Source organism: Tetrao urogallus, assembly GCF_951394365.1.
Source record: "Tetrao urogallus genome assembly, chromosome: 21".
NCBI lineage: Eukaryota > Metazoa > Chordata > Aves > Galliformes > Phasianidae > Tetrao > Tetrao urogallus.
Genome location: NC_136834.1, coordinates 3,199,383 through 3,214,526, shown reverse-complemented (window position 1 = coordinate 3,214,526; position 15,144 = coordinate 3,199,383). Strand labels below are relative to the sequence as shown.

General features: G+C 41.1%; 1 protein-coding gene across 2 annotated transcripts in view; it reads left to right on the top strand.

Moving 5' to 3' along the window:
• The window catches only part of KIF1B (kinesin family member 1B), a gene marked incomplete at both ends in the record, with an annotated part of 71,532 nt that extends 56,741 nt beyond the window's left edge, over window positions 1-14,791 (top strand). For both annotated transcript variants that reach the window (XM_079545602.1, XM_079545601.1), the window contains 17 exons: window positions 397-515; window positions 1,428-1,483; window positions 3,045-3,153; window positions 4,117-4,183; window positions 4,936-5,020; window positions 5,283-5,388; window positions 8,806-8,920; window positions 9,435-9,568; window positions 10,044-10,105; window positions 10,459-10,604; window positions 10,855-11,094; window positions 11,384-11,455; window positions 11,989-12,110; window positions 12,803-12,952; window positions 13,440-13,632; window positions 14,179-14,297; window positions 14,749-14,791. In XM_079545602.1, the coding sequence (XP_079401728.1) occupies window positions 397-515; window positions 1,428-1,483; window positions 3,045-3,153; window positions 4,117-4,183; window positions 4,936-5,020; window positions 5,283-5,388; window positions 8,806-8,920; window positions 9,435-9,568; window positions 10,044-10,105; window positions 10,459-10,604; window positions 10,855-11,094; window positions 11,384-11,455; window positions 11,989-12,110; window positions 12,803-12,952; window positions 13,440-13,632; window positions 14,179-14,297; window positions 14,749-14,791 (1,938 nt within the window). The remainder of the gene's footprint in view (window positions 1-396; window positions 516-1,427; window positions 1,484-3,044; window positions 3,154-4,116; window positions 4,184-4,935; window positions 5,021-5,282; window positions 5,389-8,805; window positions 8,921-9,434; window positions 9,569-10,043; window positions 10,106-10,458; window positions 10,605-10,854; window positions 11,095-11,383; window positions 11,456-11,988; window positions 12,111-12,802; window positions 12,953-13,439; window positions 13,633-14,178; window positions 14,298-14,748) is intronic.
• Window positions 14,792-15,144: the final 353 nt, after the last annotated feature.

The window sequence follows — 15,144 nt, the reverse complement described above, 5'->3', positions numbered from 1 at the left end:
TCCACTGTTTCGCATCTATTTCCTGCCTTTAAAATCTCTGCTCCCATTCCAGGATGTTCAATGAAAGCAGTCTAGAATTCAGGAAGTACAATATGTATGAATAGCAGTTCTCATGATCTCAAATGAACAGAATAAATCTGTTGTCATGAACTGTGGAATTGCTTTGCTGCATGTGGCTTCCTCTTCTGCTGCTTGAAATGCATCACACTGAGGCTTTCGGTTTTTCCTTTACTAGAGATAAGAATTAATCCTTAGAACTAAAAGGAATGCAGCTACTTTTTTTTTCTGGGAGCTCCTCTAAACAGTGTGAAGACTGTAGACTACTAAAATTGTAATTCACGTTTTTTTAGGCTTCTTTTCTGTTTGCTTCAATTTCTCTCCTTATTTGTTTAACAGATTGCTGTGGAAGTGACAGAATCATTTGTGGAGTACATCAAAACAAAGCCTATTGTTTTTGAAGTCTTTGGACATTACCAGCAGCATCCTCTACATCTGCAAGGACAGGATCTCAATAGGTATTGTTTGCTGTTCTGACATAAAGGCTGATGTGATATTGTTCAGGTTACTTCTGCAGTTGAGGCAGTTTTTCATACTCCTGAAATTATATAGCTGCACCCTCCTGAGTAGGGATCCTGACTAATGTACGTGTGCTGGCAGAGGCCTGCTTACCCAGCAGAGTGTATTTTGTTAATGAGTGATGGGATTGTCTTACCATGTCAAACACAGGTTGCTGCTCTGCTGATTCTGCAGCATCCACCCTACAAACGCTGGCAGTAGCGTATTGCTGGAGGGTTTAGATCCCACTTCTGGGTAAATCCTCATGCTCTGCAAGGTGCGGTATTCCCTCAGAACAAGTGGCCTGATGCATAAAGAGAGGATGAAAGAGGAAGAGAGGCAAAATTAAGGGGAAAACAAAAGGCTTTCAATGTATTCCACGTTTTGGAAGTGCTGAGCATTTGAAGGCTTGGATTTGGAGAAAGGACCTCTAACCCCCTTCTTCAGCAGTTTAAGAGAGAGAAGGCTGGTCAGATTCCTTGATCTGGTAAGCACTCCTGCTGAAAGCAGCAGCTGTGAAGAGGCAGCATGTGCAAGTTTTAAAAGAAAATGTCAGTAGAGGCTTGTGCCCTTTCCTGGAGGTATTTTGGGAAGTGTCTGTTACCAGTTATATTTTCGGTGCAGGATGATGGTGGGTAGTTGGAGAGTATAAATAAATATTTTTCCTCAATAGCTAGAATTAAGTTGCAGTAGAAAAAGGATTTCTATTAGTCAGAGAAGTGTGCTGAGTCCACTTGTTGTGGCTGGTGATATTTTCATAGGATTGTGGGAGTCCTTTTGAAGACATACTAGTGTGTTTGTGTGTGTCTGCATCTATTTGTATATAACTTTGCTTAGCTGCCTCTAAAAATTCTGTCTTCATTTCTCTATAGCCCTCCACAGCCTTCTCGAAGATTCTTTCCTCCCCCTATGCCACTCTCAAAGCCAGGTGAGAACAGTTCTCCAATTGTATGCATCACAAGTTTGTTTGACATGGAAGATGAAGGTTTGGTATACATGTGAGCCAATGAGGGCACCAAGAAAAGAAATGGAGTGAACTCTGCAAAGGGCATCGGATCCATCTTTGTCTATCTTCCTCTTTATATATTCAACCTCTTCTTGCAGTAAATGCACCTTGGGTCATGAAAGGGCAGAATTCCTCTCGTGAGGTGTTAAAAGTATTCCATGAGTTCTGGCTGTGACTCTCCATGTGCTTACTGAGCACTTGCCTGGAAATATTCATTACTCACTGTCTTTCTGCTGCATGATGTTTTTCATCACTGAGCCAGTCTTGTTGAAATTATTCTTGTTTTTCTTTGCTTTATTTTAACAATGCATGCTGAACTCTTCTGGTGTTTTTTTTCCCCCATTTCATCCCATACTCCTGCTTACTCTCACCTGCATGTTTCTACCATCGCTGTTTTTGTGTGTTCCATTCCCTTTGCAGACCACGAAAGAAAAATTGAATTAATTAGGTATCTAATGTCTGGCTATGTAAACGTGCATGTGCTGAACACACTATCCGAGCATGCCAACGTGCTTGCATCCTCTGCTGTGGCTGCTTTCCAGGATGGGGCTGACCAGCTGCCACCCTTTCTGTTTCTGCCTGTTCCCAGCTGTCAGAGTGAGCGGGCTCCTAAACGAGATGGTTAGTAGCCAAATGTGATCTGTGGTAGAGGTAGAAGTAGTCTTGAAACGTGCTTCAGGAGTCCTTGTTCCTTATTGTTATCTTGAAGTATTCTTGGGTGTAGAACTGCTGTGGCTACAGATACAGAAAGATGATGCCATGTTTATGTTTATGCTAGAGAAAATAAGCTCCTGGATGCTAAGTATCACAGATCCTTGTGTGGCCCTGTGTTTGTTCCCCAAAATCTTGCAGACCTCTGTTTTCATATCTTTTGTAAATAATCTTGAAATGTTCTTGATGAGAAAAAGCAGATATAGAGTCGTTCTGCTGCGTTCTGTAGAGGCTCCTGTTTTGTTCATCTTGTTTTGTTACTGCTTGGTGTGTACAGCACTGATCCTTTCTTTCTCTGCATTAAGTCTTATTCAGCTTCTTTATGTGCACATTTTATCACAGCTGGTACAGGAGACAAGCACTTGACAACATAAAAATGAAGACCACATTTTTAAGTTCTTAATTTACTTTCTTCTGTGAGGAAGGGAAAATGCATTCTATGTTTAAATTATATATATATATATTGCAGATTAAGAGACCAATTCTAAACTCCAAACTGCTAAACAGTAAAGCAGTGGTGGACATCTGAGGAAACTGCTTTCCCGTGAAGCTGCAGAGACTTCTGTTACATACTTTTACCAGTTTTTTTTCCTCTGTACGCTTCTGTTTTATTGTGATTTTTATTTTTATTTTTGATATTACTGTTACCTGTATTGATACCAGCGCTTTGAGGAATAGTGCTGTAAACCCTATCATCATGGAACAAAACGTGATCTGAATGTGTGCACAGAATACATGGTCTTTATAAACCATTCTTTTTTCTTTCTTTAAGTGCCTGCTACAAAGCTGAATACTATGAGCAAACCCAGCTTGGGCCACAGTGTGAGCAAATACGACCTTCTTGTCTGGTTTGAGATCAGTGAATTGGAGCCAACTGGCGAGTAAGTGAAGCATTAATCGTTCTTGTTTTAAGAGCAGTGGCTAATAGGAAGTAGATCTTTTACCTTGTTCTGTTCAGACAATGGTCTTTGGATGGAGTTGGAATTAGATGATCTTTGAGGTTCCTTTCAACCCAAGTCATTCTATGACAAGGTGGCTGTTTAGCAATCATCATCTGAAGGTAGTCTGGCTTATGTTATTCTGCTCTCTGTCTAGTTTGTATCGAAGGGGTATAAATTCTGCTGACGTTTGTTGTCCTCATTGAAAAGAATTGAAGAGACAGAATTGGCATTCCTTAACACTTGAAGTGTCTCTCCATTTGAAAGCCCAATGGCATCCCCACCAGGGCTGGGGACCTTTTTTTTTCCTGTGCTTAGGCCATGAATTTAAATTACTTGCAGACTTGGCTAGATGACTTCTGTAGTATATTTTATGTTCACCTCTGCAAAGCAGAAAGTCTTGCCCTGACAAGTCTTCAGACATGATGTTGGGAAGTGAGTTCTGCAGAGTTTTGCAGAAGATTGGACGTGAGGAAATGGTCTGGTGTTTCTCCAGAGGAGGTTTAGATGGGATGTCGTGGAGACTTTCTTCACACTGAGTGGTGGCTAAGCACTGTTAAGTACTGCTGCCCAGGGCAGTGATGGAGTCCCCATCTCTGGATGTATGTAGGTCATTCTGAAAGTTGTCTCCTACTTACTTCCATGGAAACTACAGCAGATGAGAAGATCACAATAACACTATTTGACAGAGCAAATTCTTGGTTACAAAACACTATTTTTCAATATAGTCACCACCATTAGCCGTGCATTTTTATCAGCAGTGAACAAATCCATTGTAAATGTTGGTAGAAGCAGTCTTTTTTCTTCAGATACTATGCAGAGAGGTAAATGTTGGTGGCAGAATACGGATTAATGTTGCAGTGCTATTATGTTTTTCCTGCATGCTGATTTCTGTGTCTCACACAGGTATATTCCTGCTATTGTGGACCACACTGGATGCCTGCCTTGTCAGGGGACATTCCTGCTTCACCAGGTACTCATGAAGGCTGTTTAGAGCAGCAAGTTTCATCTCTGCAGGGGATTAGAGTGCTAATGATAGATTTTTGCCTCTCTCATGTCTTTTCCTTTCCTATAAGCTGTCTAATGATAGCTGTAGGGTCAGTCATCTTTCAGTCTGAATTTAGTCTGTAAGCTTTGAGCACTGTGGAGAATGTTTGACCTCTGGTACAGTGCTGTTTCCTGTGATTATCAGCATGCATTCTAATCATGAAAGATGAAAGTCTTTTTAAAACACCAGCTGAGTGCCTCTGGTGTTCTCTAACTTCTGCACCAGGATCACTGAAAGAGTGTGTGGACTCAGATTTCATTGTTTTTTCTTACTGCATGTGGCTGTAAGACAGATCTGTACAATGACCACATCTCAGTGCATTTTGAATGCTTGTAATTAATCACAAATACTACTGCAATAATCCTTAATAACAATTTGTCTTTAGCTGGATTTGAAAGACAGTCCTAGTTCAATATTGTTCATAGACTGACTTGGTTTTTCTCTACTTTCAAATTCCCAGTTCACTTCCAGAGGCTTTACTGTTCACTTTGCACTTACTCTCTTACACAGATACGAACAACTCTTTAGTTGGGAATAATGGCTGCATTCCAGTTATTTCCTTAATAAAACAAAGAATTTTGATCTGTATGTTTTTACAGTGTAAGTGCAAAAGAGATGATAGTGTGTGGGGTGGGAATACTTCCCCAGTGTAAACTTTTGGTTTTGAACTCTACCAGGGAATCCAACGCAGAATCACAGTCACCATTATCCATGAGAAAGGCAATGAGTTGCACTGGAAAGATGTACGAGAGCTGGTTGTTGGTAAGTGTGTTCTGCTTTGTTTGTTGTTGTGTGAAGAAGAAAAAGTACTAATGGTAATTTCTCTTCAAGTCTTCCTCTGCTGTCTTAATCAATATTGGATATGAGAGGAGTTGGATTTTGAAAAAGATCTGGAAGAAAAACTTAAATCTTGCAGTTTTCACTTAAAGCTGCTGCTTTAATCACAGTCTGAAATGAAAATTGAAAAAGCAGTTTATTTCTGTATTTCAAGATTTAATTGATTTCCCCCTTCTCCCCTTATCAGGACGTATAAGAAACAAAGCAGAAGTCGATGAAGCTGCTGTGGATGCTATTTTGTCTTTGAATATTATCTCTGCAAAATACCTGAAGTCATCTCACAGCTCCAATAGGTAAGCATGTAAAGAGACTCTTTTTAGCAGGAATCTAAAATTCCTTTGATGTGAAGTATTGGTAGAATGTTTGAAAAACTGTGAATGTAAAGGTTAAGTGCAGAATTCCGTGGGCGCAGGGTATGCAGGCAGAGAATGAGTGTTACAGTAGTTTCTAGATAACGCTGAAGTCTGTTCCTCTACATAAAAGATACTCTGATAATGCATTTGGATGACTTTCCACTTGTAAGGACAGTTATGGGAGGAAGGAAAGGCTTAAGAGAGTCTCAGAATTCAGGCCAGAACTTGTAAAGTGATATTAGGGCTTGTTGCTAGAATAAAGCATTGTAAGAAGGGCCATTTCAGAGGGATACATTTATGGCTGAATGAATACCTGTGTTAGGTCTGAAACAAGCATATGATGAACTAAGCAAGAGCCATGCTTTTTAAATTAAACTTCACAGTTTATGGATTTATAAAGATGTTTCACAAATCGACTCAAGTTCTGATAAGATGTATCTGCACTGCAATCATTCGGGCAACAGTAGGGCTCCACTCTGAGATGCTTTAGGCTGCATGCATCTCCTCATTTGAGTTAATTTCTGTGAAGATCAGCCAGACTCCTTGTTGTTTTGCTCCAGTGTCTGTAATGAGGGGCAGTGAAGCAGAGTGCTGTGTTGCTGGCAAAGTCTGTTCCTGCTCTGACATAACCATGTCGCTTGACGGCTCCGTGGCTCCACTGAGCTGATGCAAAGCAGGAATATCTCTGGATATCTGAGCCTTTCTGGAGGGAAAGGGGTTGTCTGGGAGCTTGTCTCTACAGCAGCTGTTGAATTCTGGAGGCAGTGTGCTTCCAGGCACTGAAACAGCCTCTAATTTCCTTTTCCATCAGAGGCTTGGACTTTGAAATATCACTGCAATATTAAAGGTGGGATCAGAAGGCTGCTCCTGCCAACTGAAAGTTTTCCTGCCACCTAGTGTCTATGAACATGTACAGTGATAGTATTTTTAGCAGTTATCTCTTGCCTCCTTGTAGAATAGGATATTTTACTTCTAGAGTATTTGAAATAATGAATCAGGATCTGTGGGACTTGAGGATTTCCAGTCTGATACAACTAGGTCTGCAGTGGAGAAGTGCAGTACCTTCTGTACTCTAGCAGTTTGAAGAAACTCCTGTATAGCTCTGTAGTTTCTTATCAGGAAGGCTGCTTGGATGGATGAAGGATGAGGATTGGTGTAATGAGACTGCTGACCATCTCTTAATGAAGTGCCAAAGTTTAACATGGGAGATGAGTGCATGGCAGGGTGGTGGTGTGCGATTGAAGCTCTGATCCATGTCTCATGTTTGTTCATTGTCCACAGACTTGTTTTATGGTGGTGTTTTTATTTTGCCAGCCTTTTCTGTTCCTCTCGGCTTTTGCTTCTCTGTTCTGCTTCTGGCTGCACTAACCAAAGCTCTTTCTGTGTTTTTACAGGCTCTTTCTTGATAAGGATATGCCTAGGTATTTTCTGTTTGCTTCCCTTGCACATAAAGATTCTTGAAAATAGAATGCTTTATGTATTTTGTATTGCTGCCATCTCCCTTTTAGTTAATGAATTTTGTTAGCACACAGCTTAGCTCTTGTAGAAGTAGTACATCTCTTCCTGCCCCGTGTCAGGGATTTATTCAGGTAAAATTCAGTAAGGAATGTGTGAAGGTAAATTTTCCTTCACGCACAATAGGCAGCTTCCATCGTTGAGTCTTTCTGATCCTCAGAATATACTGTCACAATGCAGTCCCTATTCAAAGTCCTTCCTGGTTCTCTTCCTTTGTTCTGTATCAGAACTAGATTTGGAATTTCTTACTGTCTTTGACTCTGTAATGCTTGCCATGTTTGAAGCACCAAGCAAGAGCTGAATGATTAAGTTACTTGAAATTCCAGCTCACAGTTGCACTGAACAAAAAGCTGTGGCTGCCATGTGACTGGCATTCAGCCTCCACTCTTAGGCTGGATTTGCATATGAAATTTAACCATGTGGTTGCTACTTCTTAGTTTACCAGTTGGCAAAGAAGCGAGGTGTTTAGTGGCTGCTCAGACTGGATTCCTCTTTCACCTTCCAGGTTTTCCTGTGGATCACAGCCAAGCTGCACAGTCTTGGGCAATGTGCGGTCTGCTTTCTGTGTTCTGCCTGTTTGAAAAAGAGAAGGCTTAAGTGTTCAGTGCTTTCAATTAACCGCCTCTAACTAACACCAAAATCCACTTAGAAATCATTTCTGACTGTACATTGGTGCCTTCCATGTGTTTCTCCTGTTTCCTGTGCTTTGCTTTTTCTGTGCTCTATTTTACTCATGTTTGCTATACAGAAATAGGTTTGCTCACTTCCATTTCTTTGTCTCTCTTTGTGACTATTCTAGCAAGTTCTGGTTTGAACAGACAGGCCTGTGTATATTTATCTTCCTGGCTAGACAAAATCCAATAGAGTATCTGTCTCAAAGCTGTGTTTGACTCCAACTTGACACTGATCCAAAAAGCACCATTTTGCTAAGGGAGCATTTAGTTCTGTGCTGCTTAATGTTTATGCCTCCTTTGGTGTAAAAAAAAAACAGAAAAGTTGCTGTATCCCAGAATGCTGAGACTTTTTTCCAAAGGAACATAAATAAAGTCAGACTCTACCTATGAGAAAGGAGAGAGCTTGTTTTCTGAAGCCTCTGTTAGAGAGTACAGTTTTGACACCATAAATTAGGACTTAGGTGTCCTTTGTGTGACGCTGTCTTTCACTTTTTACCTGAACAAATGGCCGTTCCTGATTGCTGCAGTAGAACTGTGGGAGGCTTCAGCTCCTTTCTTGCCATGTACAAATCAAAGAGATTTCTGTAAAAAGTTTGCGTTAGATCTGCAAGTTTTCACTTGAAGCTATTAGGGAAATGGAAAGAAATCTTTATTGCTTGAGTTCAGGCTTATCCCTGCCTGTCAGTCATTCTGATCAGCTAGCAGAAACTGCTGGTTTTGTATCACTGTCACAAAGATGTCTTCTGTTACTAAATGCCAGTCTTATAATAGGATATAGGGTTAGGGATTTAGAATGAATAAATCTTCCCGTACACTTTGGAGATCCATCTGGGCTGAATTGCACCTGAATCAAAAGAGAGAAGCTGTGTTTAGAAACAGTCTTCCCTGTGGTGTTGTGATGGCTTTTGTTCTCTTCTACATTCCTGCTTTTGTCTTTTATGTGAGCCTTTCTGAAAACAAGCAATGGCATCTTATGCCCAACTATTTGCAGTAGAAGTAAGTAAACTTGAGAAAGAAGAAAGATGTTTTTGCTTCAAGTATTTGTCGTGCAAACCACTGTGGTCAGTAACAGTTGCATTGGATGGTGGTGAGGAAGAGCTCTGCCTGGCCAGTGAGAGGGAGGGGTGCAGAGGAACTCTGTTGAGCTCTTGCCGTGCTTTTTTTGCAGGACTTTTTATCGGTTTGAAGCAGTTTGGGATAGCTCCTTGCATAACTCCCTTCTCCTCAATCGAGTGACCCCATATGGAGAGAAGATATATATGACCCTTTCTGCTTACCTGGAGGTTAGAATTCTGTGTTTTCTTTTCTGGTTGTTGCTCATACAGAACCACTGCAAACAGCAGGCAGCGTGTGTCTGAGAAGCGAAATCCTGAAGCCAGTGGAAGTCTGTATTAATTTTCTGAGAACAAAGTGGAAAAACCTATTCACAATTAACATATTGAAGGCGTTACTGCCTCACAACCAATGTGAAGTGAAACTGATGACCTTGTTACCTTTCTGTGCCTCATTTAATCTATCTTTCTATCTTAAAATCTTTTGATGTACTACCAGTGTTGCAGACAGTGGCCCAGCTCTTGGTTTTGGGAGATGCTGCTGTTCTCTGTAGTACAATTATTTCACCCACAAGATGCATCACGATGATTTTAACAATTCTCTTCCATGAAGGCACATACCGAAAACCCCGCCAACACCCAAGCAAGAATAATTTCAAGAAGCTGTCCTACCAAAAAAGAGAAGTTGTATAACGTAGCATAGTTGCCTGCAGACACTCATTCACTCTTTTTTTCTTTTTCTTAGCTTGACCACTGCATTCAGCCTGCTGTTATAACAAAGGATGTTTGTATGGTCTTTTATTCACGTGATGCCAAGATCTCCCCACCACGATCGCTGCGCAGTCTCTTTGGCAGTGGCTACTCCAAATCTCCAGATTCGTAAGTGAAGTTGGTACTTTTGATGTTTGGTGTTAGAAGCTGTGGAAAGGGCACGGTGAGAAGGTCTGCCTTAGCTAATATTTCTCCAGAATGGCTTTGAGCTTTTTTTTCTTGCTTGCTTTTCAGTGAAACTCGTGGCTTATCTCTCTAATGGCCCTATTTCAACTTTTTGTCTGAACAGCTGGGACGATAGATTCATATTTCAAGCCTGCATATTGGTGATCCTGATGCCAACCTGAAAGCTGCTGTTGCAGTGGCAGCTTTTAGTGGGTGGGTGGGGGATTAAAAATAAAAGAAGTTGAGGAAAATGCCATGTTTAGAGATCTTGCAGCATGTCCTGACTATTTTATGCTAGATGGATGTAGTTCTAGAAAGGATTTATTCTTCAACTTCTGTTTGGGGACACAAAACTAAAGCTCCTCCATGTTATTTCTGAAGATAGTATTTTTTTTCTCCTTTGTTTTCTTGTGAACAGCAATCGCGTGACTGGGATCTATGAACTGAGTTTATGCAAAATGGCAGACACAGGAAGTCCCGGTAAGCAGTTACCAGGAGTATCTGTATTAAAGTACTGTGCACTGAAATATTAGAGTAAAAATCCTAGGCAGAACAGAGTAAATCCTTCTGTCTTGATGAGAAGCAGTTTCTGCATTTCATAGGAGTGCCAGAACGTTAATGGCAGTAAATAGAAAATACCTGAATGAAGCGAGAAAGCCAAATCAGGCACAGCCTCTCCGATGTGTGGTTGCTGTTAAAGAACGTATCGCCTTGTGCGTTTCCTGCCTGACAGCAGCAGGTTGATTCATTAGATTGCTAATTGACAAGTGCTTCTCAGTGCTTTCCCTCAGACTGTGTTTTTAAAAAGAGTGCTATTATTTCTGACTGCTCAGGAATGCAGAGGAGGAGGAGGAAAGTCCTGGATACGTCTGTGGCATACGTGCGTGGAGAAGAGAACCTGGCAGGCTGGAGGCCTCGAGGAGACAGCCTCATCCTGGAGCATCAGTGGGAACTGGAGAAACTAGAGCTGCTGCATGAGGTATGTGAAGAGAGCAAGTGAAAGCAAAAGGGCAGCTGTACATCTGAGTTTAATGTAGATACTGCCTGACCTTCTGAGCTGAGCAGTTCTCAAATCTGAGTTTATTCTCGACGTTGAGATTTAAATATGTTCTCTTACAGAGTAGATGGAAATGTTTACTTGTGTGAGTCTTACGAGAACACAAGAACTAAGTGGCTGTAAACTAGAGAGTGTCCTGGGTCAGATGATACTCATTTCTTTTCTTTGCTAGGTGGAAAAAACCCGGCATTTCCTTTTGCTTCGTGAAAAGCTTGGTGACAGCATCCCCAAGTCTCTGAGCGACTCGTTGTCTCCCAGTCTGAGCAGTGGAACCCTCAGCACCTCCACCAGCATTTCCTCCCAGATTTCCACCACAACATTTGAGAGTGCTGTGACGCCCAGTGAGAGCAGTGGCTATGACTCAACAGACATAGAGAGTCTGGTGGATCGTGAGAAGGAGCTGGCCACCAAGGTATAATGCAGGAGGAAAGCAGCAAGGGTCTGAGCGGAGTTAGTAAAGATGAAGTATTATGAACTTCCCAGATAGTGGTGAATTTCATTAGGTGTTTTATAAACTAAACTTTACAGTTTTAATAAGAGAAGTGGTTATTCCCCTCTTCTGTTGTTTTTGGGTTTTTTTCGTGGCACTTTAGAATTTCCATATTTTCTCAGGGGTTGCCAAGTGTGTCACAGCTTGCCTTGCTCTAATTTCCCTGAAAAGGTAAAATTAAAATCATTTTCTTTGTTTTTCCTCCTCTCAGTGTCTACAGCTTCTGACTCACACTTTCAATCGGGAGTTTAACCAAGTGTACAACAGCATCAGTGACTGTAAGGTAAGGACTTCATGCAGTACAGCACGCTATATTTGTACAACAATGACAATGTATGTGTAGATTGTAGAATCTGTTGATAGTATGAAGAGACCGAAGAGTTTGTATTAGCTCCCTTTAAATGCAGTCTGTTTGAAGTACTTGGCTGTTCAGTATCAGGTGAATTTGAACAGTGGTAGAGCTTCTAGCTCATCAGCAGACTGGAGGTGCTTGTATAACTGTATCTGCTTTCCCTACGCAAAAGAATGTATCACTCTTAAGAATACTGGCAGTAGGAACAGGTATCACCATGTGGCAAACCAGGTCAAAGTGTGAATAAGTAGAAATTAATAGCAAGCAGCGTGTATGAAACTGTTGTATCTTAACCCACAGATGGGTTTGTTCCAGTTTTATGCAAGAATTTTTTTTACCACTGAGTAGGGAAATACTTTTCTATTGCCTGAGCCTTCTGCACATGAAATACTGCATGCTAGCGAGGACTGAACACCAGCTGCCAAAAACCGCCTCTGATATTTTGTGTGTATGTGTGCCTGTAGTTGTCTGATATTTCTCCCATTGGACGGGACCCATCAGTGTCAAGTTTCAGCAGTGCTACCCTCACACCTTCCTCTACCTGTCCTTCTCTGGTGGATTCAAGATGCAATTCAGTTGATCAGAAGTAAGTACAGGATGTGGATAATAGCAATACTTCTTAGTGTACCTAAAACTGCTGTTTCCTGAATTTTCTCCGTTCCTCCTTTTCTCTACGTTAGATATCTCTCTGTGTAGAACTGTGCCTCACCATTTGCAGTTGCTGCAGTTATTCTCTTCCCACTGTTTTCTACTTCTGAGATGCTTTTATCCTTTGTGGCGAAAGAACAGTCAGATGTGTTGTTCTGAGGACCAGTGCATCTTTAACAAGTGGAGTCCACAAGTTTTTTTTTTGTTTTTTTTTGAGGTCTTTTAAAAATCTTTTTCTCAGCTGTGTCCATAGATGATCTTTCTGATGAAATTGGAAATAAGCAGCTTTGTTCTTTCTCTGTTTAACATCCGAGAGAGGAGTACTAAATACTGCACCAAACTGTAGTAAGATGTGTTTCTGTATTGTGACTGCATTTTACAAGAGAAACAAGGCAGAAGTAGCTGGAAACTGCTTACTAACAGTTACTACTTATCTCCCACAATAGTTTATTCCACACATTTGAAGGGAGGTTATGTTTAATATTGTACAGAAGGTTCCCAGTGTCATACAAAAAACTTGGACTGGAAGATGAAGCTCGCAAGACAGGCTAGGCTGTAGATGTGCTTTAAGTTCTGTTGTCAGATTCAGTTGCTTTCTGTGATTTACTTTTTTTTTCTTCTCATTTAAAGGACACCAGAAGCAAATTCTCGTGCCTCCAGTCCCTGTCCTGAGATGGAGCAGTTCCAGATAATTCCTGCAGTAGAAAGTTCCTATCTTGCCAGAGCTGGAAAGAATGAATTCCTGAATCTTGTTCCTGATATTGAGGAAATCAGACCTGGGTATGCTTTCAGTTCTAGTGGCTGTTATCTTGGCTTCCTGCATGTTGTCAAAGGGCTTTTGAGACCTATAGGTTCCATACTCCATTTGAGGGTGGTAAACAGGTGATAGCAAGTGGGGGGCAGGATTGCTGAGAGTTGTACTGATACTTGATGTCTGCAGAATTCATGCACCTACTGCACCTACTAAATCACTTTCTAATGACCTAAATGTGGTGCTTTTTTACCATCAAAACTATGGCTAAGAGTCACTGAAATAGAGATCTCTATGGATCCGTTCTCTGTCAGACTTTCAAATGATTGTGATGACAAAATTCAGATTGCTATGGAAAAACTTTTTTTTGTCTGCAACAACATTAAGAAAATATTAGGGACCAAATCCTGTGTAGTGTTTGCAGTTCATAGAAGTACTCAGTAGCTGCCTTCCATAGGAGAAAACGTATTCGTGTTTATTTGTGGTGTTTTTTCTTTGGTTTGTTTGTTTTGCCAGCTCTGTGGTGTCAAAGAAAGGATACCTCCACTTCAAAGAGCCACTCTCCAGCTCCTGGGCCAAGCACTTTGTGGTGGTCCGCCGTCCCTATGTTTTTATTTACAACAGTGACAAAGATCCTGTGGAAAGAGGGCTCATAAACTTATCCACGGCTCAGGTGGAATACAGTGAGGATCAGCAGGCAATGGTGAAGGTCAGTGTGGGAGCAGTTGTTTTATATGTAGAGCAGGATCATCACTACAGGTAGTAGCACATCCATAATATCCTGTTGGTCATTTCTTTTCATTGTTTTAGAGATTTGTCTGGCGTCAGATATTTCTGCCCATGTGGTTCCCAATTTGTTCAAGGTTCTTATGATTTGGACATAATTCTATGAGAGACCAAAGCCAACTGCTGTGCTGGATTGTGGTTGGTTTTATGAGCATTTGTTGGTACAATGGCCCTGTTTGGTTTTTTTTATATTTTTTTTAAGCAGGCATCCTGTTTGTGTTCAAAAAAGTCACATTAACTTTACCAGTCCATCCCAGCAGCTCTTAAAGCCCACATGCTTGAATAAAAACTTTTGTGGATGATGTCCCATTTGTCTGACTAGTAATATCCTGGAAATGACCATGAAACTTAAAGGGAAGACCTTTAAGTCTTGTGTATTTTAGAAAACGGACGCAGCACTCTCTTCTTCTTCCCCTCTGAAGGAGGGTGGCTGTAAGCTTCGTTATTTTAATTGTCCTCAATATTGCAGACACCCAACACCTTTGGTGTATGCACAAAGCATCGTGGGGTCCTGCTCCAGGCCATCAATGACAAAGACATGAATGACTGGTTATACGCCTTCAACCCACTTCTTGCTGGCACGATACGGTAAGGGGCAACTCCTGGGTAAAGAGCTTAAAAAGTCATGAAAAAACAGGCAATTTGTCACAGAATTGAGCCTTGTTTTGAAGAAATGGACAGGATGGTTGAGCTGAAGGAAAGCAAAGGAGTGTGTAATAAAAAAGAAAAATTGAAGGAATGCAGTGGTTGCTGCTTTGGCTTGTGACATCATTAATATACGTGTACAATCTGAAGATGCTGTGCAGTGTCAAATGTTACTTAGCAGTGCCTTAAAAGAACCCATCACCCTTCAAAGGAGCACAGCAGAAGAATGAACAGTCTTTCTGGTTACAGCTCACGATAGATTTTACTTTCTAAACTTGTAAAGTAAGCTAGGACTGTATTAAAGGGCAGAACAAAAGATGGAGAAACTCTGGGGAAGGGAGAAAAGTCCACATCCAGAATTCAACAAATGGTTTTTCACTTCTTTCTTGTGCAGGTCCAAACTGGCTCGAAGGCGGACAGGCCAGCTGAAGTACTGAGTCCATGTAATGTTCTCATCTGTTCTCCCTAACTCCTATTCTGATAGATAAAAGTGTTACCTCTCATTTTCTCTTTGTGATTCTTGCCAGTTTCTCTTGTATGTAATCCTGTGACTTAACAACCCCTACCTCCCCACCTCCTCCATTGCATTTTCTAGATATTCTAACACTACTTTGTTTCTTTTCACTTGTGCGGAGAATCCTACTAGTAGCATGTGGCCAAACAAAAAGGAGGAAAAAAAACCTGATTATGCACGACTCTAAAAAGAAAAAAAGATTTTTTCCTACAACAATTGTTTTTTCATTCCAGCTGACCTTCTGGTGTCTGTCCCACTGTACATTATTGTCTGTCT